The sequence below is a fragment of the Mesoplodon mirus genome, assembly GCF_964341445.2.
Source record: "Mesoplodon mirus genome assembly, chromosome: 9".
Lineage (NCBI taxonomy): Eukaryota > Metazoa > Chordata > Mammalia > Artiodactyla > Ziphiidae > Mesoplodon > Mesoplodon mirus.
Genome location: NC_138985.1, coordinates 94,429,807 through 94,456,944, shown reverse-complemented (window position 1 = coordinate 94,456,944; position 27,138 = coordinate 94,429,807). Strand labels below are relative to the sequence as shown.

The 27,138-nt window shown below is 36.1% G+C and overlaps 1 protein-coding gene across 4 annotated transcripts in view; it reads right to left on the bottom strand.

Moving 5' to 3' along the window:
* The window catches only part of MKLN1 (muskelin 1), a 362,427-nt gene that overhangs the window by 27,324 nt on the left and 307,965 nt on the right, over positions 1–27,138 (bottom strand). For all 4 annotated transcript variants that reach the window (XM_082632688.1, XM_082632687.1, XM_082632686.1 and 1 more), the window contains 4 exons: positions 26,257–26,386; positions 4,579–4,726; positions 2,944–3,058; positions 1,143–1,282 (listed from right to left, as the gene is read on the bottom strand). In XM_082632688.1, the coding sequence (XP_082488814.1) occupies positions 1,143–1,282; positions 2,944–3,058; positions 4,579–4,726; positions 26,257–26,386 (533 nt within the window). The remainder of the gene's footprint in view (positions 1–1,142; positions 1,283–2,943; positions 3,059–4,578; positions 4,727–26,256; positions 26,387–27,138) is intronic.

Genomic DNA, 27,138 nt, shown 5'->3' with positions numbered 1-27,138 from the left:
TAGGAAATACTCTTAATTACTCATAGTAATAACAAAGTAACAGAAGCAACTAGCTTTTGTTATCAATTTATCTCTCAAGCACAACTTGTGAAAGCAGAGAAATAACAAGCAAACATGATATGATAAAGGAACACAAATCTAACACCTACAGAGATTTTTATTTATATTCTATATAAAATATAATACATAATTATATACTAAACATATAAACACACGTGTGCATGTCTGTGTATATACAGATGTGTACGGAGTGGTGGTGGTGGTGAAGTGGTAACTCTGGAGTCAGAATACGCTGCATCAAATCCTGGCTCTGTCACTTACGGCTGAACGACCTTAGGTCAGTTATACAACCCACTGAAAAACGCTTCCATTTCTTCTTTTATAAAAGAGTAATAATAACAGTACCTACTCCACTGTCTTATTGTGAGAATAATATGCAGGATCTAGCACACAAAACTGCTCATAAATGGTACCTATTATCATCATTAAAAGCTAAACTTCTCTCCCTCCAAATTGTAAATTTTTATTACGATCTAACACTACCAGTAACCAAAGGGATAGATGTATTTTTCTAAATTTTTCAGCTTATCACCTGCTAAGGCTAAAAAGCAAACATGATCGAGGAGATATATGAAAATGTTTGATTACTTGATTTTGCAATTAAATGGCAAAAGTAATGATGTAAAGCTATAATCATATTTGAAGTTGTATTCTGAAACATCAAATTATAAAGAGATTATTTACTCAACTATATCATCACATTCACTGTTAAGAGAGTTATCAACAGGTCAGTCACATGCCAATAATCTAGAACTGATATAATCTGTAGTGGTTAGGCCTTGAGTTACTTGAAGGTAGGTTCATCACGTTCACAGAAACTTTTTCCATTAACAGCTGCAAAATATCCTTGCTCTATCTTTAATAATTTTTAGCATCAAGATCTATCTTCACTTTGTACCGTCCTTTGAAAGAAGAAAGCAAAAAAAAGGAGGACAGGGCATTTACAAAAGTCATGATCTTCACAGTACTTACAGTGTCATGTTACTAAATTTCCAAAGACAAAGTCACATCTCCAAAGCTTAGGTAATACCAACAATAGCTGATAATGCTAAATAAAAGTTTTCAGTGATTTATTTTTATACCTGTGTTTTCTTATGAGGTACTTGCAATGCCTCAGTAAGTAATCTTTTGAAGGCCTACACAATTTCAGTGACCAGAAGTCATCTAATCTCATCTTTGGGGAGCAAGATTTTCCTGGATTCCCACCAAATAAATAATGAACCTGTAATAAATAAACCAGATTTTAAAAAAATGCACACATACTCAAGAAACTATGAAAGTCAAAGTAAAATTTCTTCATTTTGGTAGTAGTGTGTAACAAGTAACTTCTTTAGCTTTACTAAAGACTAAAACATTATTACATGTCTACTAAAGGCTGCTTCTGCTTTTTCTCAAGTTTCCATTTTTAAAGTACTGTGACTACTTCCTTAAATTATATTTTCTATTAAAATAAGTTGTATCACCACAGTTACACTGACAATGGAAGACATAAAACAAAAGCAATGATAGTAAGAAGCTATTGCAAGATACTGAGTTTGCTTAGGGCAACAAATAATGGGGATTATCAAGTTAATCAAGTGTTGATCGTAATAAAAAATGATATCTTTTAAAAAACTGACACACAAGTTGAATCACTGAAGGTCAACAGTAACTAGAAACTTTAAAAATTTTAGCATCTTACTTTTGCTTTAGCCTTATTACTGAATATTTTTAAATGGCATATATGATTTGTGAAATAACTTTTAAAATATTTTTCTATTATTCAATTAATATCAAATAAGAAATGTAAAAGGAATACTATAATGATTCACTATTATAATTATAGCTTTAGTAATATTCTGTACTCAAAGTGTTAAAGCAGTTCTTGAAGTTTTTTTTTTTTTTTTGTGGTACACAGGCCTCTCACTGTTGTGGCCTCTCCCGTTGCGGAGCACAGGCTCTGGAAGCGCAGGCTCAGCGGCCATGGCTCACGGGCCCAGCCGCTCCGCGGCATGTGGGATCTTCCTGGACCGGGGCACGAACCCGTGTCCCCTGCGTCAGCAGGAGGACTCTCAACCACTGCGCCACCAGGGAAGCCCAGTTCTTGAACTTTTGAAAACATTTATAACCAGTAGTGTTATACAACAGAGATATTATTCATTTCTGTCCTACAGATGGAAATTCACTTATCCTTTAACTTGGGAGACTCAGAGAAAGGGCTTTTATTTACTCCCATGGTATCTTTTACCTAAAGTTCTCAAATGACAGAGGATTTAAACAATCATCTATGGCCTAAACAGAAAGAATACAGGTTCTGTCAGTAATTTACTATGTAATCTGAGCCCAATCATTAAACAACATGTAAAATTTAAGGGAGAAATAGCTAAAGAAACCACTCTGAACACTTAGGGACACTAAAACTTCAGAATTCAGGACTGTTTTCATAGGCTGATGGAACAGATTATGTCAATCATAGATAGGAATAATAAAGATAAAAAGACTTCTTATACAATGGGAAAATCTAAAATCAGGAAGTTATATACACCTTTTCATATCATGGAAAAAGGTATACAAGTGCTGAAAACTGTACATCTTCTACTTGAATATTCATATTGTATTGACAGATACAATAGGCCATGCTATGTATCAGATCTATGAAGCTAAGAAGCAGCAACCACTGACCATTTTCATAAGAAGAAAAGTGTCAGGAACTGTGGACTATGCAAAAATGTTTATTCTCTTAAGGAATTTTAGGGACAAGTGATATCAAATGTCTGCTACGTATTCTAGTAAATGTCAGTCATTTTTATTCAAATCTACTTAAAAATAATCAGAAACATATATTTTGAGATTCTTTCCAATTGTACATCACAGAAGGTTTACAGGTCAATGTAGTTAGTATACCTTGTGTAACTCATCATATACAAGCTGATGGGCAAATCTTGGACATGGTTCTTCCTCCTGAAGACTTTTACTTGGATTATCCTTTGCAGCTTGATCATTCTTATAGACGCAAGACCTGAAAGACATTGCTTTTAAGGCATTCTATCTTAGAAAACTAGCAGCACACATAATGTTAATACAATTGTAGCAAGCAAATTAACGCAATGTCTAATTACCAACAAAAAACTATAAATTTGTTCACATCAAATCTTAAAGTTCTGGTCACCCTCATAAAATAATCTGAATTTGTCAGAACTGAGTTCTGAAGGTCTTTAATGTCCATCAAAAATCTCACTCAAGAACAACCTACTGGGGCTTCCCTGGTGGCGCAGTGTTTGGGAGTCTGCCTGCTAATGCAGGGGACACGGGTTCGAGCCCTGGGCTGGGAGGATCCCACGTGCCGCGGAGCAACTGGGCCCGTGAGCCACAACTGCTGAGCCTGAGCGTCTGGAGCCTGTGCTCCGCAACGAGAGGCCGCGGTAGTGAGAGGCCCGCGCACTGTGATGAAGAGTGGCCCCCGCTTGCCACAGCTAGAGAAAGCCCTCGCACAGAAACGAAGACCCAACACAGCAAAAATAAATAAATTAATAAACTCCTACCCCCAACATCTTCTTTAAAAAAAAAAAAAAAAAAAATGAACAACCTACTGCATGTTATGAAACAGCATCAGCGTATATGAAGGCTTAAACCAATGGCTGAAAGAGATGATATCACATTTATCTATTCACAATAAAAAAGCTCACAACAGACTTCTTTCATTCTTACTGTAAATAAATGTCTTATTTAGAAAATAATAAATTCCTTAGCTGTTGAGCACCACCCTCCATTACTGAATGGAGGAAGTTCTCTGAAGTTCCTCTGTTTTGGAGAATATTCACTTATGTAGTAATCACAGAACATTAGAGCTGGATCTTCTAGGTCAGTGTTTTTTGTTTTTTTTTCTGCGGTACGCGGGCCTCTCACTGCTGTGGCCTCTCCCGCTGCAGAGCACAGGCTCCAGGCGCGCAGGCTCAGCAGCCATGGCTCACAGGCCCAGCCACTCCACGGCATGTGGGATCCTCCCAGACCGGGGCATGAACCCGTATCCCCTGCATCGGCAAGTGGACTCTCAACCACTGCGCCACCAGGGAAGCCCTAGGTCAGTGTTTTTCAAAGCAAAATGTGCAGCAGTTCTGTGAGATGCTCTGTGACAAAAGGGTCCTAGTCTGAAAATGCTAAACAATAATGCTCCCCACCTTGCTCTAGTCAAACTGCTTCATTTTATAAAAACTAAGAAAAGACCTGGGAACATTAAAAATACATTGTTCTCAAGTTTACACATCTACTTGGTAGCAAAAGCTAGACTAAAATACAATTCTCTTGCATCTCAGACCAAGAAACATCTACTAACTGAAATAATTCAGCAGTAAAATCCATTTGCTGAACATTGCTGTACACACAGGCACCAGTACTGACTTTTCCACTCCCCAATATTGATATTAAAATGTATGACATCACAAATTAACATAAGCCTTCCATCTCTCTCTTCTTTTGAATAAACCAACAACCTCAAATAAATGTTATACTGTGATTGCAGCGCAGACAAGAGCTACTTACCAACTATTCCTTACAATGTCATAAATCCAGAATGAATTTCTGACATTCTCTTCCCTCTTTTCCTTGTCTTTGCTGAGTCCAGATAAGACATGTATTTCATTCAGTTCTGGATCAATGGTTGCTCTCTGTGTGAATCCTGTCATTGGAACTATAAATTGAAAGAGAAAATAAGATGACAGTATTAACATTACTTAACAGATTAGTACTACTCTATAAAAGATTACTACATCCTTACCCTGCTCTACTTGTGTCCACAGCACTTACCTTATAACAGACTACATAACTTTTATATTAAACAATAATCAGTTGTTTACTGCCTTCTCCCCACTCGAACATAAGCTCTATAAGGGCAAAGGTTGTTTGGTTCACTGTTTTGTTCCCAGTGCCTAAAACAATTGCCTGGCATATAATAGTTACCCAACTATTTGCTGAAATAAATGAATGCTAACTACCAGAATGGAGTTAGAAGGAGGGAAGAGATAGAAAGAGGTATGCAATGTCATCATTTTTACTGAGGAAAAGGGCAATGCTTTATTTAACTGATTTATTATCTGGGTCAGCTCTAGTTTAATAGCAGAGACAAAATATTCAAATCTCGACCGAGAAAAACACAAATTTGATACACAGGTTTGTTCAATAAGGTCAAAGTCATCTAAAATACCTGTTCAAGACCTACAATGAAATGACATAATTTCCAAGAAAAATAAAATAAAATAAAATATCTGGGGCTAAAATATGTCATTTTCTTTTCCTGAGTGGCTCGAATTCCCCGAAGTTAATTTTCTGAGAAAATATTTTATTTCCTGAGAAATCCATCAAATGAGTGATGGTCATTCGGCATTGTCCAGTAATTTGGAAAACACTGATATAGCAAATGCAAATTTTCTCACTGTTATTACTTGGAAATATTAGTTGAAATATAATTTTATGATTCACAACATACTTGCCACAGATCTAAAAACAATGCCACTGTTTCAACACTACATTTCTTTTATACACGAACAATTATCATATGCTGAAAAAGCTAAACAAACATCAGATTGAAGTAAAACATTTCAATCAATCCAGAATACTATGGGAGGAGATGCTAACCACACTGATATTTATTCATCTTTAACTACTTTAGCAGGGCCAAATGATGCAATATGTATTTTTTCCTAGTTTAATTCAGGGGTCCTTTCACATTCATATTCAATAAATTTGTTTGGAACATTTTAGAGACTATCCAAATGCATCCCACAGTAAATATATTAAAAAATTATATACACATATATAACAGAATACATAATTTGTATGCATCCATACACAAATACATTTATCTTTATACACACACATCAACCTAATCTTAACAACCTCAACCCTCATAATACATAGTCTTTAGTGGTTATGTAAAGCCTGGTATTTTCTAATTAAGCCTTGGTAAACTTCCAAAAGTGCCCAGGTTCTGACCTCTGTTCCTCAGATAACCTTGGAAGAAAGATAAAACAGTAAAGAAATGAAATCATTTTCATTAGTGGTAGAAGTGGAGGACATAACTGCCTAAATTTGTTGCACTTAAATTTCTTCATCCCATGTAGAATTCTATAACATGGGTTGACAAACTATGGATTGATCTGACCTGCCTAGGGTCAAATCAGGCCTCAGTCATTCATTTACATCTTGTCTGTGGCTGATTTCACCCCACAATAGCAAGGCTGAGTAGTTGCAACGGCAATAATTACATCTGACTCCTCGTAGAAAAAATTTGCTAACCCCTATTCTATAATCTTCTAAAATGCAAATATCAGAGATGTATGACTTATTATAAATGAATGCAACAAACTGCTTAACTAAAATAAGGACCCACTTAAATACCTTAAATAAGGAACCAGAAATTTCTGAGTGGAATGGAAATCAGTGCAGAGGGAAAGAGATTTTGAATTCTATAAAACGGGGCTGGGTCACCGAGAGGAGAATAAAGGAGTACTGGGCTAGCGGAGGCATGTAAGAATGTTACATGCTTTCTCTTCCATACTGTCACATTTTACCTAGAAGCAGCTTTGTAGCAGAAGAGAAAAATGACAAGTGTTGCTTCTCAAAAATGAAAGCAGTGGGCAGGTTTACAATACTCAGGGAGGTAAGACTACCATGTTTATAACATCTGTACTATAAGAATTATAAAAAATTGATTATAAAGATTAGAAAGTATACACTTCCCATTTCTTTCATCTTTCATATACAATATGCCTTTTACTCTGCATAATGTTGACTTTTGCCTCAAAGTTATACATTTAAATCTTTTATTGGCTTTTCAAACAGCTTTACAGAATATCATTCACATACCATATAATTCACCTATTTAAAGCATACGGCTTGGGTTTTTTTTTAGTATATCCACTATAAAACCATCATTACAATCTAATTTTAGAATATTTTCATTACTCCAAAAAGAAACCCTGTACCCATTAGCAGTCATTCCCCATCCCCTTTCACATCTCCCCACAGGGTCACTGCATCATTTGACATGTCTATCAACCATCAGTGTGCAGCATACACAGGCAAAGTGAGAGGCTCGTGAGATACAAAGATCAATTAGGAGGCTGTTAACAGTGCAATGGTGTGGACTGGACGAAGGCAGTAATAAAGAAGCACGATTTCCATCAGCAAAAAAAGGGAGGAGATGTTATGTCAAAAGTACAAAAATCTCTGGACTGGTTTAACAGAGACCAAGGCTGGAGCAGAAACTTGTGAAAAATAAGAGTAAAAATGTTTCACTGGGGGGCTTCCCTGGTGGCACAGTGGTTGAGAGTCTGCCTGCCAATGCAGGGGACACGGGTTTGTGCCCCAGTGTGGAAAGATCCCACATGCCGCAGAGCGGCTGTGCCTGTGAGCCATGGCCGCTGAGCCTGCGCGTCCGGAGCCTGTGCTCCGCAATGGGAGAAGCCACAACAGTGAGAGGCCCGTGTACCGCAAAAAAAAAAAAAAAAAAAAAAATCACTGAAACTTTTTCGAGGTATCCAAATATTTTACTCTAAGAATATTCAAATGTAAAATCTCTCACGGACAGAATTTCTATTACTCCTTAAGTTTACATACCCTTACAAATATACTTTTTATTGCATACTAATGACAAGGAAAAATGTTTATATATATGTTTGTATGTGAATCGAAGAAACATAAAAGAACATACACCAAAAGATAAATAATAGTTATTGGAGAGGGGGAAGTTAGGACATTTTAACTTTCTATTATAGAATATGAAAAGTTTCAATATATATTGCTTTTATAGTTACAAGAAAAGAAGAAAAATCTAAACCAAAACACAGAAAAAAAAATACATCTGGGTATAAATACTGGGGACTATTAGTAATAAGTGAAAAATTCTCACGCATTCTCCCAAATTTCTCATGAACAAAATTTTACATTAATATTTGGAATGCTGTTATTTAGATGGAAAGGGAATTCATAAAATTGTCAAAAGACAGTTTTACTGGCACTAAAAACACCAATGTTTTTAAATCATTTAGTTGCAGAACTAAAACTAGGTATTAAAAAGTATTTTTGATTTTTTTCTCTAAAATATAAAAATGAAAACTTACATCTGAAGAGTTCCTAAAGATCAAGGGGTTAATTCAAACTTACACTGAATGTATCCATGTTAATGGTCTTTTGCGTAAATTTTACGAATTGTACTTAAGTTTAATTCCTATTTCCACTCCATTCCACATACAGTAACAATTTAAAAAACATTTCAATAAAAAAACCAATAAAAATAATTTTCTCCTCTGATTTGAAAAGATACATGCACCCCAATGTTCACAGCAGCACTATTTACAATAGTGAAGACATGGAAGCAACCTAAATGTCCATCAACAGACGGAAGGATAAAGAAGACATGGGTGTGTGTGTGTGTGTGTGTGTGTGTGTGTGTGTGTATAAAATGGAATACTACTCAGCCATAAAAAAGAATGAAATAATGTCATTTGCAGCAACATGGATGGACCTAGAGATTACCACTAAGTGAAGTCAGGAAGAGGAAGACAAATGTCATACATCATCGCTTACACGTGGAGTCTAAAATATGATACAAATGAACTTATTTACAGAACAGAAACGGACTCACAGACATAGAAAACAAACTTATGGTTACCAAAGGAGAAGGCAGGTGTGGATAAATTAGGCACTTGGGATTTGCAGATACAAACTACTATATACAAAATAAACAACAAAGTCCTACTGTATGGCACAGGAAACTATATTCAGTATCTTATAATAATCTATAATGGAAATGAATATAATGGAATCACTTTGCTGTACCAGAAACTAACACAACATTGTAAATCAACAGTACTTCAATAAAAAAATAATAAAGTTTTTCATATCTACCTTCAAAAGCAGTCTGGATTTCTCCAAGAAACTACTAAAAATGTCCATTTTCTGTAATACTCTAAATCTAATTTGTTATCTCCTTTGTAAACAGAAGGAAACAAACCCCCATTTTTCATTTCAAATGAAGATTTTATGCATTCTTATTAAAGAAAATTAAAATGTAAAAAAATTCCATGTACACATGCATCAAAGAATGATGGTCTAGCCCTAGTAGGCATTTTAGACTTGAATTTTTACTACCGACAGAAGCTGCTTATGAAATCTAAAGGTTGGGGCTTTTGGTTTTAGACAGAAAACTAAACATTAACTACATTATCCCTCTTTCCCATCATCCCGCTTGAATTGGCAGAAACAATATTCTAGCAAAAAGAAAAAAAAAAAAAAAACAGATCCAGAGAAGAAGAAAGTATGTCAAGAAAGTATCAATAGATAAGAAATTTTGAGGAATCTTGAGAAATAGCAGTTGGGATTATACTGACAGGAAATCAGAGCCAAGGAAAAGAGAGCCCAACTCACCAGAGATAAAAGATGGAAAATTTTAGAATAAGTCATCAAATACAAAAAGCAGGAGTAGACCTTGAGAAGCACTCCTGAGGGAGAGCTTCTAATAACGACACAGGGGTCTATTCTCAGTTTACGCATCCTATAAAAAAGCCTGCATGTACCATGCATTTATACAACACCCTCAGTCGGTGTCTGATTTAAGGGAGAAGGCTACTGGGAAAAAGAGACATACAATGCACAGGAAACCACTGTCAACTACCTTTCTTAACTGATACAGTCCTTTATTCATAAATTTTAATGTTTAGACAGGAATCACATGACAATATGAGAAAAAAATCAACAATGTAAGGAGAGGGACCTAGATGAACAAACAGAACAATAGGAAAAGATAAATCACAGAAAAGAACAGAACTTAGAAGAAAAAACGCAAACTCATTATCCTTGTAGAGAGTGAAGAGAACATTACATCTGTAAAACAAAAATAAGCTTCCTTAAAAAGAAGCAGAGTATGAAAAGATATTAAAAAGTAAAACTATGACAAAAAAATGAAATAACAGAATGAAAATAAAATGTGCATAGTTAAAAACAAAGTCAGTCATCTCAAGATAAAATTGATAAATTACCAGAATATATAGCATAAAGATATAGAAATTATGATAGAAATGTTAAGAGATACAGAGGATAAAGCCATTGAAGTAAAAACTTTGTCTGAAAAGAGCACCAGGAGGAGAAATGAAATAATGTAGAAGAAGGAAATAAAGAAAATTTCCCTGAATGGAAGAAAAAAAGTGGGTGTCCTGTTTGAAAGAGCCTGGGGCACTAAGCACGTTTTATTTTAAAAAAAAAAGGGGCTTCCCTGGTGGCGCAGTGGTTGAGAATCTGCCTGCCACTGCAGGGGAGCCGGGTTCGAGCCCTGGTCTGGAAAGATCCCACATGCTGTGGAGCAACTAGGCCCGTGAGCCACCAACTACTGAGCCTGCGCGTCTGGAGCCTGTGTACCGCAACAAGGGAGGCTGTGACAGTGAAAGGCCCACACACCGCGATGAAGAGTGGCCCCCGCTTGCCGCAACTAGAGAAAGCCCTTGCACAGAAACAAAGACCCAACACAGCCAAAAATAAATAAATAATAAATTAATGGAAAAAAAAAAAACTAGCTTGGCTATTAAAAAAAAAAAGACTTTATATACATATCTCCTAGTGAAACTTCAAAAATTTAGGAATTAAAAGAAAATTCTAAAAGCTTCTAGAGAGGGGAAAAGTAGGTTATTATATACAGAGGAATAAGTATCAAACTAACATTAGACCTTTTATCAGTAACAAAGAATGCTAGAATACAAAATGGAGTAATAACTTTAAAATTCCTTGGAATATAAAAAGATATGGAACTAAAATTCTATTTCCTGTTAAACTAGCAACCCCAACAATGAGGGCAACATAAAAGAACTTTTGGATCAGCAGAAATATTAAAGTTCATTATCAATGACTGCATCTGAAAAGATTCTTTCAGGAGCTATTCCAACAAACAAAAATGAATCCAAGGTAAAGAATGACATGGGATATAAGAAATACTGGCAGTGATATATGACACAGGAAAAGAAAAGGAAGCTTGAAAGAAAATAAAGACCCATTAGGTCTTAAGCCTTGTATAAGACATTTTGGAATGAAAAAGTTTTAATAATGCAGAACATGTTCTTCCCTGTAAGTCCAATCACAATACCTGAATTTATATGGTGCCCCATTCCCCTCCCCCATCATATTTTCACTTCTTAGAATTTTGTCTTCAGTCAACAATAAATTTCCTCAAGATAATTTGATCACCACCTCTCACTTCCAGATTTCTCATGAATCTTGCTTTCAAATGGGTTTCCAATATGGGTTTTCATATGGAAAGCTTCGAGGCAAAAATACCTGATATTTTATTTTATCCTCGTATGAAAGTTAGGAGGATATAAACTGCTTGGTTCAAAGACATTTTCCTTGAGTATTTTTTTTTTTTTTTTTTTTTTTTTTTTTTTTTTTTTTTTTGGGGTATGCGGGCCTCTCACTGTTGTGGCCTCTCCCGTTGCGGAGCACAGGCTCCGGATGCGCAGGCCCAGCGGCCATGGCTCACGGGCCCAGCCGCTCCGCGGCATATGGGATCCTCCCAGACCGGGGCACGAACCCGTATCCCCTGCATCGGCAGGCGGACTCTCAACCACTGCGCCACCAGGGAGGCCCTTCCTTGAGTATTTTTAAAGTTGACTATTTTCTTCTATTCACTATTGCTGTTGAGCTGATACCTAGCTCTCTATCTTCTTGTTCCCTGCAGGTCATCTGCTCTTTCTCTCTGAAATCTTTCAGAATTTCCTTTATGTCTTTAATATTCTTAATTTTACTTTAATAAATATGCCTAGGTATGTGTTCCCCCTTATTTTTCCCATTTAGCATACTATAAGCCCTTTCACCAATCTGAAGCCTTTCACCTTTTCTGAATTCTAGGAAATTTACCTCTTATTTCACCAATTATTTCAACTTCTTAAATTTTCATTTTTGTCTTCTCCTGGAATTGCTGTTAAGATGTTGGTACTTGTACAACTCTTCTCCATATCCTTTTCTTTTTTGCTTTTTTTTTTTTACATATACAAGTATCTATTCTCTTTCAAATTCTTTTCCCATTTAGATTATTACAGAACATTGAGCAGAGTTCCCTGTGCTAAACAGTAGGTCCTTGTTGGTTATCTATTTTAAATATAGCAGTGTGTACATGTCAATCCTAAACTCCCAATCTATCCCTCCCCACCACCCTTTGCCCCTGGTAAGTTCATTCTCTAAGTCTGTGAGTCTGTTTCTGTTTCTGTTTTGTATATAGATTCATTTGTATTATTTTTTAGATTCCAGATATAAGTGATATCATATAGTATTTGTCTTTGTCTGACATTTCACTAATCATTATATTCTCTAAGTCCATCCATGTTGCTGCAAATGGCAATAATTCATTCTTTTTTATGGCTGAGTAATACATACACACACACACACACACACACACACGTACACACCCCACACACATCTTCTTAGACCAATCATATGTTGACAGGCACTTGGGTTGCTTCTATGTCTTGACTATTATAAATAGTATTGCTATGAACATTGGGGTACATGTACCTTTTCAAATTAAAGTTTTTGTTTTTTCCAGATATATACCCAGGAGTGGGATTTCTGGATCCTATGACAGGCCTATTTTTAGTTTTTTAAGGAACCTCCATACTGTTTTACATAGTGGCTGCACCAGTGTACATTTCACCAACAGTGCATGAGGGTTCCCTTTTCTCCACATCCCCTCCAACAGTTGTTATTTGTAGACTTTTTGATGACAGCCATTCTGACAGGTGTGAGGGGATACCTCATTGTGGTTGTGATTGCATTTTTCTAATAATTAGCAATGCTGAGCATCTTCTCATGTGCCTGTTAGCCATCAGTATGTCTTCTTTGGAAAAATGTCCATTCAGGTCTTCTGCCCATTTTTTTTTTTTTTTTTTTTTTTTTTCTGCAGTACGCGGGCCTCTCACTGTTGCGGCCTCTCCCGTTGCGGAGCACACACAACGCAACAGGCTCCGGATGCGCAGGCTCAGCAGCCATGGCTCACAGGCCTAGCCGCTCTGCGGCATGTGGGATCTTCCCGGACCGGGGCACTAACCTGTGGTCCCCTGCATCAGCGGGCGGGCTCTCAACCACTGCGCCACCAGGGAAGCCCAATGATTGTTTGTTTTTTGATATTGAGTTGTATGAGCTGTTTGTATGCTTTGGATATTAACCTCTTGTTGGTTGCATCATTTGCAAATGTTTTCTCCCATTCTGTAGGTCGTCTTTTCATTTTGTTGATGGTTTCCTTTGCTGTGCAAAAGCTTTTAAGCTTGATTAGGTCCCATTTGTTTATTTTTGCTTTTATTTCTTTTGCCTTTGGAGACTGATCTAAGAAAATATTGTTATGATTTATGTCAAAGAGTGTTCCACCTACGTTTTCTTCTTGGAGTTTTATGGTGTCATCTTACATTTAGGTCTTTAAACCATTTTGAGTTTATTTTTTATTTTTTATTTTTTTTTTATTTTTTTTGCGGTATGCGGGCCTCTCACTGTTGTGGCCTCCCCCGTTGCGGAGCACAGGCTCCGGATGCGCAGGCCCAGCGGCCATGGCTCACGGGCCCAGCCGCTCCGCGGCATATGGGATCCTCCCAGACCGGGGCACGAACCCGTATCCCCTGCATCGGCAGGCGGACTCTCAACCACTGCGCCACCAGGGAGGCCCTTTAGTTTATTTTTGTATATGGATGAGTTTGAGTTTATTTTTGTATGAGGCAATGTTCTGTCATTGTTTTACATGTAGCTGTCCAACTTTCCCAACACCACTTGTTGAAGAGACTGTTTTTTCTCGGTTGTATATTCTTGCCTCTTTTGTTGTAGATTAATTGACCATTAAGCATGTGGGTTTATTTCTGGGCTCCCTATTCTGTTCCATTGATCTATATGTCTCTTTTGTGCTAATACCATGCTCTTTTGATTACTGCAGCTTTGTAGTATAGTCTGAGGTCTGGAAGGGTTATACTCTCCAGCTTTGTCCTTCTTTCTCAGGATTGCTTTTGCAATTCTAGGTCTTCTGTGGTTCCATATAAATTTTAGGATTATTTTAGAACTTCTATTATTTTACCTGAACCTGGGTTTCTACCACTCATTATTTGCTTTTTGTAAAATTCCAACTAGCTTTTGACACTCAGTGATGTAGTACTTACTTATCTATCTCAGTTGCATTAAGCTACAAAGAATTCATCTCACTGAATAGATCAACCACAATTTATTTAACTGGTTACCTATTAGTGGATAATTAAAGTTGTTTCCAGATTTTTTAACTTTTGCCAACAATACCACAATAAGTATCTCTGTACAACTTATTTTTTATGCATCTGTACAAGTATGTAAGTAGGATAAATTGCTTGAAAAAAATGCTTGGTCAAAGAGTATATGTATTTTATATTTTACTAGATATCAACATTCAATGAGTCATCTTTTAATTTACATTAAAAAAATTTTAAAACGAATGAAGCTGAGCATCTATATAGAAGTAAATTTGCCAGGTATTTGAATTATTTTTTTCTTTGAACTACCTAGTTATGTCGTTTGCCATCTTTCTACTAGAAAATTACTCTTTTTTTTACTGATTTGTAAGAGTCTATTGTTTATATAGTAGGATATTAACCTTTGTCTCAGTTGCTAGTTTGTCATTTATTATTTGACATTTAAGTATTTTTCCATATATAATCTTTTAATTTGCAAAAAATCAAACTAAATCTCTTTCTTTATAACTTCTGGGTTTTGTGTCATATTTGGAAAGGTCTCCCAATCCTAAATTATTCAAAACAATTAGACTTAATTTTTATTCCTTAAGTATAAAACTTGAGTCTACCTAGAATTTTTTGTGATAAATAGACATCAATTAGAGTCAGGGTTTTACTTTTTGCTTATTGCCAGGTCTTAAGTGACATTTCAGTGTCATTTATTGCATAATCTATTTTCCTTCTCTGACTGGAAATGCCACTTAACCATATACTAAATTCTCATATGTACTTAGGGATATTTTATATTATCTGTTGTATTCCATTCCATTAAAGTATACAAAATTGTAGCTTTATAACTATTTGGTAGTATTACATTACCTTTCATTTTCAAAATTGTCTTTAGTGTTCTCAAATGTTTGTTTTTACAGGTGAAGTTTAATTCACATTTACTATCGAATAACCTAAACTTTTTTTTTTTTGCGGTACGCGGGCCTCTCACTGTTGTGGCCTCTCCCATTGCGGAGCACAGGCTCCGGACGCGCAGGCTCAGCGGCCATGGCTCATGGGCCCAGCCGCTCCGCGGCATGTGGGATCTTCCCAGACCGGGGCACGAACCCGTGTCCCCTGCTTCGGCAGGCGGACTCTCAACCACTGCGCCACCAGGGAAGCCCGAAAAATATGAGATACTTTTATAGGCCTATAACTAGCAAAAACACCCCTGTGAGAGTGAAAGGCGGAAGTTATGGAAAGTTATTATTACCAGTAATGTTGAGAAGAAAAAAAGTACATAATCCAATTTATCAGAATAATGGCACACCTAATATAAAAGATTCTAAATAGAAAGCAATGAAGCCTAGTTACATTAAAAATAAGCACTACCATTTCCTAGCTCAGTAACTAATCTATGTTAATGATAGCAAATCATTAGCTTCAGAGTCTTCTATGTACTGCGGAATTGGCCTTATTCAGCTAATTTGTAGAAGTCTAAAAGGGTCAAAAACATAAGAACTTATCTCTCTCTCACTCACACACACACACACAAACACACAGATTAAGAAAAACAAAAAAACCCCAATGTCAATAAGCACAATAAGGACATTCCCAGGGCTGAAATGAAAATCAGTAAGATTCTGCTTTTAAGGTTTCCATGAAAATATGTTTATAGATAAATCATATCTTGCAGACATAACTAACATAGCCCTCGTTTGTTATTTTCACAGCCTGATAACAGCAAAAAGGAATGAAATTTAACTCAAAATTCTGGAGCCAGATGAGGCCTTAAGATCAACTGGTCCAATCCCCTCATTTTCAGATGAATAATGAAGTCCAGAGAAGTTATACAACTTTGCCAAAGCTACAGAAGGATGAGTGGCAGACCCAGATGAAGAGAGACCAAATCTTCTGACTCTGAATTCACTATTCTTTCAATTATACCAATCTGCCACTATGCTCAGGACAGAATGGAATAAACAGTGGCAGATGTGGGAAAATACAGTCGACAGGATTTAAGGAACACAACAAGTAAACACATTAACTACTATAGAACAGAGATTAGACTGTAAGAGCTCTGTATCATCACTGCCCAACTTAGTATCTGGCAAATGTTGAAGACACAATATATGTTTGTTACCTTGAATAATACAGATATGAGAAAGTAATCCTAGTATAATAGACTGAGTATAATAGACTGAGTTTCTTTAGCAAACCATAAAGTTCTGGTGGTGTGACAGACCTCTAAACATAATTTTCAACTAGTGTTAAACAGAGCTTACATATGGGGAGTCTGCTAAACCCCTTGTGTTCACATACTTATTGCCAAAAGTTATTCAGAAATATACCCAAATTTTGGATGTGCTGAATTTTGATGTAATTATGTATGTGTTAGACGCAATACTAATAAATCCCTTCTTTCCAAGCAGCTGTCAATCCACTGATTTAAATTACAGTTTCCTTCTGAGGGGAACATAAAACTGTTACACTCTAGTTAAAAAAATGAGAGTTGAAAAAAAAAGAGTTGATGTTTCTTCAGATCTTAAAATGTTAAATCTGAGATAATTCATTTAAGTAATTATAAAGAGCAATCATTTAAGATTTTACAGTATCTGACTCAATAAAAAATTATAACAAGCAGAAGCAATTTTATAATTAGATATACCGTCTCTAATTGGTCTCAACAGTTCACACAAATTTCTTCTAAGATTGCAAACAATCCAATTTGAAACTCACAAAAAAGCAGTTTTAATCAAGTAACCCACATTACTGAACTGCAGATAAACATAGTAATTATGTGTTAAGTCCATTTCAAATTATAGTAATTAACTGTAATAAAACAGGTTTAGAAGAACAGTTAATAAATAGAATGTTTAAATAAGCTAGAGCATCCATATAATAAAATTGGTATTTTCTCAGAATACTTAATAATGTAGAGGTTTAAATAGTACCCTGTCTTGTCCTTAAAAGGATTTTGAATGGCTTACACAATAAGTAATAATCTAGTAAGATAAAATTAAAATTTAAACAAATTTTAAAAATCAGGTAAAAGTAACTCTATGGGAAGACAATACATATACCATAGTTCTGACATGAGGTTTTCTGATTTGTCTAACTTAATCCAGTGAAAAAACTTTTAGATCTAGAGTACTGAAAAGACTGAATATTCTTTAGAAATCCTGAATAAAGTCTGTGTATTTCAGCTGAGCTTTTTTACAGGTTTTGAAAAGCAGAGTCAAAATTATACTGCCAGATGAATATTCAGAATCGTGCTAACAATTAAGGTTAGAACCATATGCTCTAATTCCTAACTTGGGTTTGAGGAGTTAAACAATTTCAGGAGACAATGATCTATAAGCTAAGATCTGAAAGATGAGCACAAGTTAGCTACATTTTGGAGGTAGGAGGAAAGAGTGATTCAGGTAGGGAAAAGAGTATGGGCAAAACCCCAAAGGCATGAAAAAATATGCTATCAATAGAGAATCAATACTCAGTGGTCATAAAACAAAGAATTGGTGGCAAGCTGAGGGTGGACACCAAGAATGGGGAACTACCTAAGCTGAGGCATATCATAAAGGAATCTGAGTCAGGCTGAGTTTAGACTTAATCATGAGGGCAAAGAGGAACGATAAAAAGATTTTAAGCAAGGGAGAAGAAAAATCATCAGGTTTATATTTCTTAAAAGATATTTTCTGGGAATTCCCTGGCGGTCCAGTGGTTAGGACTTGGTGCTTTCACTGCCGGAGGTCTGGGTTTGATCCCTGGTTGGGGAACTAAGATCACGTAAGCCTCGCGGCATGGTCAAAAAAAAAATTTTTTTTTCTTATCTTATTAGTACTAAATCAAAAGGTAAGGTGTCAATCTACTTCTTTTTCCTCCCTATACACAACTGTAAGATCCATGAAGTTAGAGCTTTTATTCACAGTTGTAACCCTAGTGCTTAGATTATTAACTGGCACCTAGTAGGTGACCAGAAAGTATCTGTTGAATAAATGTTGAAGTGTATGGTTCTGTACTTAATTGGTAACGCAGAACAGCTGCATTCTGCTCAAAGTGTGGAGAATGGGTTGGGGGAGGGATGGGGTACACAGGAAGAAGATGACTAGAAACAGAGGCCAAACAGGTGTCGGCAGTCCAAACAAGTGAAATAGCAATGGGAATAGAGAGAAGATGGGAGGTAAAATTAACATGACTTGATTACTGGATAGATCAACCTGTAGGCAGTATTGACATATACTTGTGAAAACTGACATACCCAACAATGACACCAGCCCAAACTAGAGAGTCAAACCATCTCTACTCCTAGAGTGGCCATAAGTCAGAAACTATTTTACTTAAAATATAATTTGGGTCACTTACAGATGTGCAAAATAAGGTGAGACATTAAGTAACTTGCCGTGGGGTATTTGATCAAGGACTGAGATAGGCTCTGGAGAGCTAGAACAGTGATCCTCTATCCTGGCCACTGTTCAGAAACCCGTTGGGTAGGAGTGGAGGGTGCACAGGAAAGACAGACAGAGAGAGAAAAGGAGGCTTAAGGAAGAGAGCAGAGAAGGGAAAAATGGGAAGGAAGAGAGGGAGGAAGAGAGAAGAGTAAAGGAAGGAGGGATGGAAGGGACTTACGAGAAGGAGAGAGGGAGAGAGAAAAAAATAAGAAAGAAAAATGAAATGAAAAGAAAGTAATTTCAGTTTCACTCTAATATGCCAACAGAGCTGCTGAGGTTCCACAATTCTAAGTAATAATGGCAACATTTTTAGGCAGGAAAATTTTCCAAGTAGTTCTAACCAGATACTCAATTCTGCCATAAAAATCCTCAGTTAAGGCACTGGTTGTACATATAGGCTTTGGACAAGGCAACTTACAGGCATACTGTCAAAATTAACCACTTGGAAAATGTACATTTAGACAAAAGTGATACTTTCAAAACTTTAATCAGATCAAAACCCTAGCATTCATTTGCAGCAACATGGATGGACATTCTAAGTGAAATAAGTCAGACAGAGAAAGACAAATATCACATGATACCACTGACATGTGGAACCTCATGTAACAGACTCACATAGAAAACAAACTTATGGTTACCAAAGGGGAAGGAGGGTCAGAGGGATAAATTAAGAATTTGGGATTATCAGATACAAACTACTATATATAAAATAGATAAACAACAAGGTCCTACTGTATAGCACAGCGTACTTTATTCAACATCTTGTAATAAAGTATAATGGAAAAGAATCTGAAAAACAGTATATATACACACATATATATATATTGGGTTGGCCAAAAGGTTCATTTGTTTTTTCCCATATGATGGCTCTAGCAGCAGTTAGTTGTCTTTAACTTCATTTGAAACAATTCTGTTAGATTGTGACAGCTGTCATATCAGCGTGCATTTAAAAAAAGACTTATCAAAACTGGTGAATTTCTGTGTAGCCATTTTAATATTGAAGATGGAAGAAAAAAAAGCACCATTTTCAGCATATTATTTCAAGAAAGGTAAAAACACAACTGGAACGCAAAAAAAGACTTGTGCAGTGTACGGAGAAGGTGCTGTGACTGATCGAACATGTCAAAAGTGCTTTGTGAAGTTTCGTGCTGCAGATTCTTACTGGACGATGCTCCACAGTCAGGTAGACCAGTTGAAGTTGACAGCAATCAAATTGAGACATTAACTGAGAACAATCAACGTTATACCACACAGGAGATAGCCGACATATTCAAAATATCCAAATCAAGCACTGAAACTCATTTGCACCAGCTTGGTTATGTTCATCGCTTTGGTGTTTGGGTTCCACGTAAGTTAAGTGGAAAAAGCCTTCTTGACTGTATTTCCGCATGCGATTCTCTACTTAAATGTAATGAAAACGTTCCGTTTTTAAAACAAATTGTGATGGGAGATGAAAAGTAATAATATGGAAGGGAAGAGATGGTGGGGCAAGCTAAATGAACCACTACCAACCAAACCAAAGGCCGGTCTTTATCCAAAGAAGGTGATGTTGTGTATATGGTGGGATTGGAAGGGAGTCCTCTATTATGAGCTCCTTCTGGAAAACCAAAGGATTAATTCCAACAAGTACTGCTCCCAATTAGACCAAATTGAAAGCAGCACTCGATGAAAAGCATCCAGAATTAGTCAACAGAAAAGGCATAATCTTCCATCAGGATAACGTTAAGACCTCATGTTTCTTTGATGACCAGGCAAAAGCTGTTACAGCTTGGCTGGGAAGTTCTGATTCATCTGCCGTATTCACCAGATATTGCACATCTGATTTCCATCTCTTTCGGTCTTTACAAAATTCTCTTAATGGAAAATATTTCAATTCCCTGGAAGACTGTAAAAGGCACCTGGAACAGTTCTTTGCTCAAAAAGATAAAAAGTTTTGGCAAGATGGAATTATGAAGTTGCCTGAAAGATGGCAAAAGGTAGTGGAACAAAAGGGTGACTACATTGTTCAATAAAGTTCTTGGTGAAAACGAAAAATGTGTCTTTTATTTTTACTTATAAACCCAAGGCACTTTTTGGCCAACCCAATATATATACATACTACAGAAAACTGAATCACTTTGCTGTACACCAGAAACCTACACAACATTGTAAATCAATTATACTTCAATTAAAAGAAAAGAAAAGAAAAGAAAAAACCACCTAGCATTAAACCTTCCAATAACCTTCTATGTTATTCAGGGGGAAAAAATCCAAATTTCTTGTATTTGTATTGTACAAAGCACTGAATAATCAGACTTAACTATTTCTCTAACCTCATTTCACATCAACTTGCCTCACCCTCGATCTGCACTAGCCCCTACTCTGTTTCTGGAACACATTAAATTCTTTCTTGCTTTGAAATCTTTGTACATGCATTTCTCTCAGTCTTTTAACATGGTTCTTCCTAATTCTCTACTTCTTTTCTTAAATCTTGAAGATTACGTCCTCAGAGATGGTTTCCCAACCTACTCTACCTAAATGGGACCTTCCATGATACTCATTATTATAGCATCCAATTTTTTTTCTTCACAGTACTTAGAAGGCAAGTGCAGATCTCTCTCCATTAGAATGAGCCCTTTGAGAGAAGGGATCTTGTCCCCTAGGTCCATAGCTATGGACCTAAACATGTTGGCATATACAAGGCGCTGAAATATATTGGGAGAAAGGAAGGGAGAAGGTCAAACTTAGATGCTAGTAGGTGACCAACAAATACTATTAAATTGGGCTTCCCTGGTGGCGCAGTGGTTGAGAGTCCGCCTGCCGATGCAGGAGACACGGGTTCGTGCCTCGGTCCGGGAAGATCCCACATGCCGCGGAGCAGCTAGGCCCGTGAGCCATGGCCGCTGAGCCTGCGCGTCCGGAGCCTGTGCTCCGCAACGGGAGAGGCCACAACAGTGAGTGGCCCTCGTACCGCAAAAAAAAAAAAAAAAAAAAAAAAAACCACTATTAAATTAACCAACGAACTTGTCTGCATTGTGGGATAAATTATCATATCAATTAAAAATTTAAAAACACATAGCAAAACTGGCGATTCTGATTTTATAAAAGTTGATTATAGCAGTAATTAAGGAATGAATCCACTTGTCTTAGTAATAAAGCCACAGTGATGAAAAAAATTACCACAATTTAAGTTTAAAAATAGCAGAATATAAAATTGTGCTAAATTTTATAAAATAAATACATTTAAAAGACTAAAAGGAAATACATTAAAATGTTAACAGATTATGTCTGGATGGTTTGATATATTTTCTTTTTTGCATCTTTCTGTATTTTTCAAATTCTCTACAATGAGCATATTATTACTCTTATAATCAAAACAAAATTGAAAAGAACAATTATCATACTATGCTGGCTCTAAAGCTATCCATAGACATGAATGAAACATACTGACCAATTTTGCAAATTACTAAATAATAATATCTCATTTTTAAAAATCTTCAAATGACAGTCATTAAAGTCTACTTATTATTATAGTGCATTTTTTGCTAAATCTTTACCACTATCACTCTGCCACTTTTTCCTTTTAATCTTGGAAGTAGTTTAGTATGGTCAAAAACAAAGCAAAACAAAAAAAACCTTCTTTGCACTCCAACTTCTAAATCCCAGCTCTATCATTATCAAGTTATGTATTACTGAGATACTACTTCACTGAGTTCAATTTTTCTCATCTGGTAAATGAGAATAATACCACCAATTAGAACTATTTATAAAGCTCCATGCTTAGTGACTGGCTTTTAGTAGGGTCTAAATAAAGAATAGCTACTATAATCCATCAGAATGTTACCTAGTAGATAGATTATAAGCACTCTGAGAGACCATGACCATCTAGTTCCACTGTATCCCTCCCTAGTCTAGCACTGAGCCAGTATGTAGGAGTTTTCAACACATACTTGTCAAGCCAATTACTATCTTCACTACCTTTTTCAGGTAGAGCTGCATTAGGATTGTAGGGGATTATTACCTCCATCTGCCTAGTTATTTTAATGGAAAATTAGAATAAATCTTAAAAACTAGAGGAAATCAAAGATTAAATCATATACCTCCACATTATCCTATGGTAGTAGAAAATAAATGAATAAACAAATAAGACAGAATTTTAGATAGGATAAGTAATGTTATTAGTCATTTCTTATAATATTTCTTTCCATATTTTTATATAACATCACTACCTACTGACCTCCTGTTACAGCAGATGAAGAACTTTATCAATACCACATTGACGCTATCCTCCCACTTAATTTTATCCCAATTTTTGGTTAAATTGACTGTAGTTTTTGCATTATTATGATTAGGAAAATACTGCTTACTGTAGAGCCAAGAAATGTACTATGATGATGCCTGCTTTTTAAAAATTTTTCTTTTCCTACTATGTTCGTATCCTTACTCTTTTACATGAGGTATTATTTACTGATTAACACCTTTTTATTCCAATTGCTCAAACATATCTATTTAGTCTATTTTTATCTGGAAACCTCACTTTTGGTGAGGAAGAGAGGTCTACTTTCCTGTGTCCTCCTGCTCCAATTTGAACTGGATGCTCACAGCTTTGCTGTGTAGGTATCATCTTGGGATGTGCCTTCACTGCTTTCCTGTGTTAGATTCTCTTTTCCTCAGCTCTCAGCACGTTTTCTTTTTAACTACTTTTACTCCCTTTTGTTAGTGTATATGGTGTACTTTTTAACTACTTTTACTTCCTTTTGTTAGTGTATATGGTGTACTTTTTAACTACTTTTACTCTCTTTTGTTAGTGTATATGGTGTACTAACTTCCTAAAAAAGAGTGCATAAAAGATCTATCATTTTTTTAATCTTGTGTGGCAGACACTCTTAATTACAACGATCCAACAGCCATTTCCAAACCCCTTCCCCTATGTACTATATAAAGGCTGGAAAAGCTAATCGCTTGCTTTCCCAGACTCTCTTGAAGCCAGGTTTCACAGTTCTAGTCAACGAAATGTAAGTAGGGAGCTTTCTGGGTACGTTTTGCTCTCCTTCCTTTTTTCCTATCTGGAATGAAGACATGATGTTTGAGGTATTTCAGCCAACTTGCTACCATGAGGCTACAGCGAGTTAAAAATAGAAAAACAAAGATTAAAAAGAACCTGAGGGCCTTCATGACATTTCTTGAGTCACTACATCAGTCCCAGATTATCTACATCTGGATTTCTCGTCCAGTTAGAGAAAAGATTCCCTATTTTTTAAGCCATTCTTCTCTTGGTTTTCTATTACTTGCAAACAAACACATACCCCACCAATAAACCTGTTATATCTGAAAATACTATTTCTTCCCTCTTGGCTAGGAATAGAATTCCAGGTTGATGATAATCTTCCTTCAGAATTTTTAAGACCTTGTTTCCCCTTATCGCTTCCAATGTTGCTGAAAATTCCTATCATTCTAAGACCTGTTCCTTTGAATCTAACCTTATTTTACAGTGGCAGCTTTTTAGATATTCTTTTTACGGCTGGTATGTAAAATTCCACAACGAACAATGATGTGCCTTCCGATTGAGAAGGTTTTTTTTTTTTTTTTTTTTTTTTTTCTAAATTCAATGTACTGACTTCCAAAGGGGGCCATTTATAATTTGCAGACCAATACTTTCCAGTTTGGGAAAATTTTCTGTTAATTCTTTGTTTTATAATCTAGTCTCCTCCATTTCCTTGTTCTCCATAGTTGGAGAAACTGTTATGAATTCAACACTGGACCTCCTATATTGATTTTCTAATATCCTTATTTTCTCCAATTTCCATCTTTGTCTCTTTGTCTATTTTTAGGGAGACAGATGTCTTACAACTCTCCTACTTTTAAACAAAATTTATTTCCAAAAGTCTCTGGTCTTTCATTACATCCTGTTATTGTTTTATGGATGCAGTATCCTTTTCTCTACCAAAAGTGATCTTGATCATTATTATTTTCATGTACTTGTGTTTAGTGCATTACTCCAGATTTCTGTTTTCAGGTTTTGTTTTTGTCTCTCTCTTTCATAGGGAAGGTCCTAATACAGAAGATACTTAACTGACAGTTCATTAAGAGTGAAGAAATAAAATTTAATTGAAAACAGTATGTGTACAACTGTAGGCAACACATTAGGGGGACTGGGCATGAAAGCAGCCACTGTACTGGCGGCCAACCAGCAAGATTAGACATTTTATGGGGGGGGTATCCCCAAACAACAGTATCTGGAAATCTTTTTTATGAGGCCATATTTTTCTTCGGAGAAAGTGATACTAACCTTTTGTAGGAGACACATGCCTAGCGTCATGAGAGCAGGGAAATGGTTAGAAGTTCCACTGTTCAGTACCTGGATTTAATTCTATTTTCTACCCTGTTCCCTCTGCCTCCACAGAGCCTCTATTTCCCTCAGAAAATAAAGCTCTAGCCTCTGCCTAGTAGGAAGTATGGGAGAAAGATCCTGAGGGTCAAACTACTTCACATGCACTTTTTTACAATGGTGCTATCTTTTTTTTTTTTTTTAATTCCTCCTAAATATAAACAACTATTTAAAAAATATATATATATATTTATAAATAATAGATAAAAGGGGGCTTCCCTGGTGGCGCGGTGGTTGAGAATCTGCCTGCCAATGCAGGGGACACGGGTTCGAGCCCTGGTCCGGGAAGAGCCCACATGCCGTGGAGCAACTGGGCCCGTGAGCCACAACTACTGAGCCTGCGCATCTGGAGCCTGTGCTCCTCAACATGAGAGGCCGCGACAGTGAGAGGCCCGCGCACCGCGATGAAGAGTGTCCCCCGCTCGCCGCAACTAGAGAAAGCCCTCGCACAGAAACGAAGACCCAACACAGCCATAATAAATAAATAAATTAAAAAAAAAATAGATAAAAGGAAAAGCAAGCTGATCTAATTTCTCACCCTATTGCTCTAATTAGGCATTTTAAACCATTGGGTCTTAAACAAATACCATTCTTCTGTGTATACCAATCACAGGCAAAGTGACTACTATGTAGGGAACTATGTAAATTAACCAAAATAAGACACTTTTGAGAGTGAATGGGGTACTATTAATAATTATACATAAGCTGGGATTAGCTCAGGCAAACTAGTTACCCTATCACCAGGAGAATAACTTCCTGGATGCAGAGCTTGTAAAGCTATACGGCATTACCAATGAATTATGTGAAATCTTCCCTCAGAACAAAGACATACTCTACTATATGTGCCTAATATACAAGTCACTTTAGTGAGGTGGAAAGAATTAGCAAATACAGGATAATACAGTTTTTAAGTTATTAATTCTTGCAATCACCCATCACAAGCACACACGTAATTCCTTTAGAAATTCACATATTGTCTTCCTGCTCAAAGGAAATCACAATAATAATAATTCATATGGTATTTTTAAACAGGTTGAATTAAATTGTTTAGCTGGTAGAGGGTTTTCTTCCTCTTAGAATCACTTCAGTTGAACAAATGGGAAAAGGATAAAGAATGGTTAGAAAGAAAAGAAAATGGGATATAGTCTTCTACCTAAAGTAATTAAGACATGAGAGAAGAATCACTAAATGCCTTTACCCATTCCAGAGTCTTTCTTGGTACCATCTGATATTATGTCTACATGATCAGAATCCACATCATAACTAAAGAAATCATTCAAATAGGTCTTTGATCGCTGGCCACCAAATACATATAAGCAACGATTTTTCTGAAAAATAAGAAAAAAAGGGCAAAGAAGAAAAAAATAGTCATTTCCACGAAGAATTCAGAATGATCCTTTTAAAATTTAAACCTCTAAAAAAGTAATTTCATGAGAGATTCCATGCAATGGAGTACTATACTGGTACAAAGCAGAATGAGGAAGCTCTCTATATACTGCTAAGAGGTAATCTCTAGGATATCCTATTAAAGTAAAAAAAAGCAAGGTGCAGAATAATGGCTATAGGGTGCTGCCTTTGTGTAAGAAAGGAGAAAAAGTAATGTGTGTTGTGTTTGTTTCTTTCTTCAAAAAGAAACAAAAGAAACTAATAAAGGGCAGCTATAGGGGAAGGGACAGAACAGGAAGACAGGGATAAAAACCATATATCTCCAAAAGGATACTGACTTACGGTTTTGCCTTTAGAACTATGTATATGTTTTTACTTAATTAGAAAACAAAATTAACTTAAAAGAAAAAATAATCTTTGCAAAAAAGTGAAACAAATAAGCCTATATACAAAGCCTGTATACAGAGATATGATCACACAGAGAGACATGAGCACACAGAAAAGTAGTATTTCTTAGTGATTTTAATTCTTGTTTTTGACTCCCATCCCTAGTGGGCAACATCCTAAACAGAAAAATAATCAGAAAGCAATCTTAAACAGCACTCAGTGATTTTGTTGTTAGTTTTGCTATTCTGTAAACTATTATAGAAAGACAGAGCCAAGTCACATATCATCATTAGGAAGTAGGATTTTA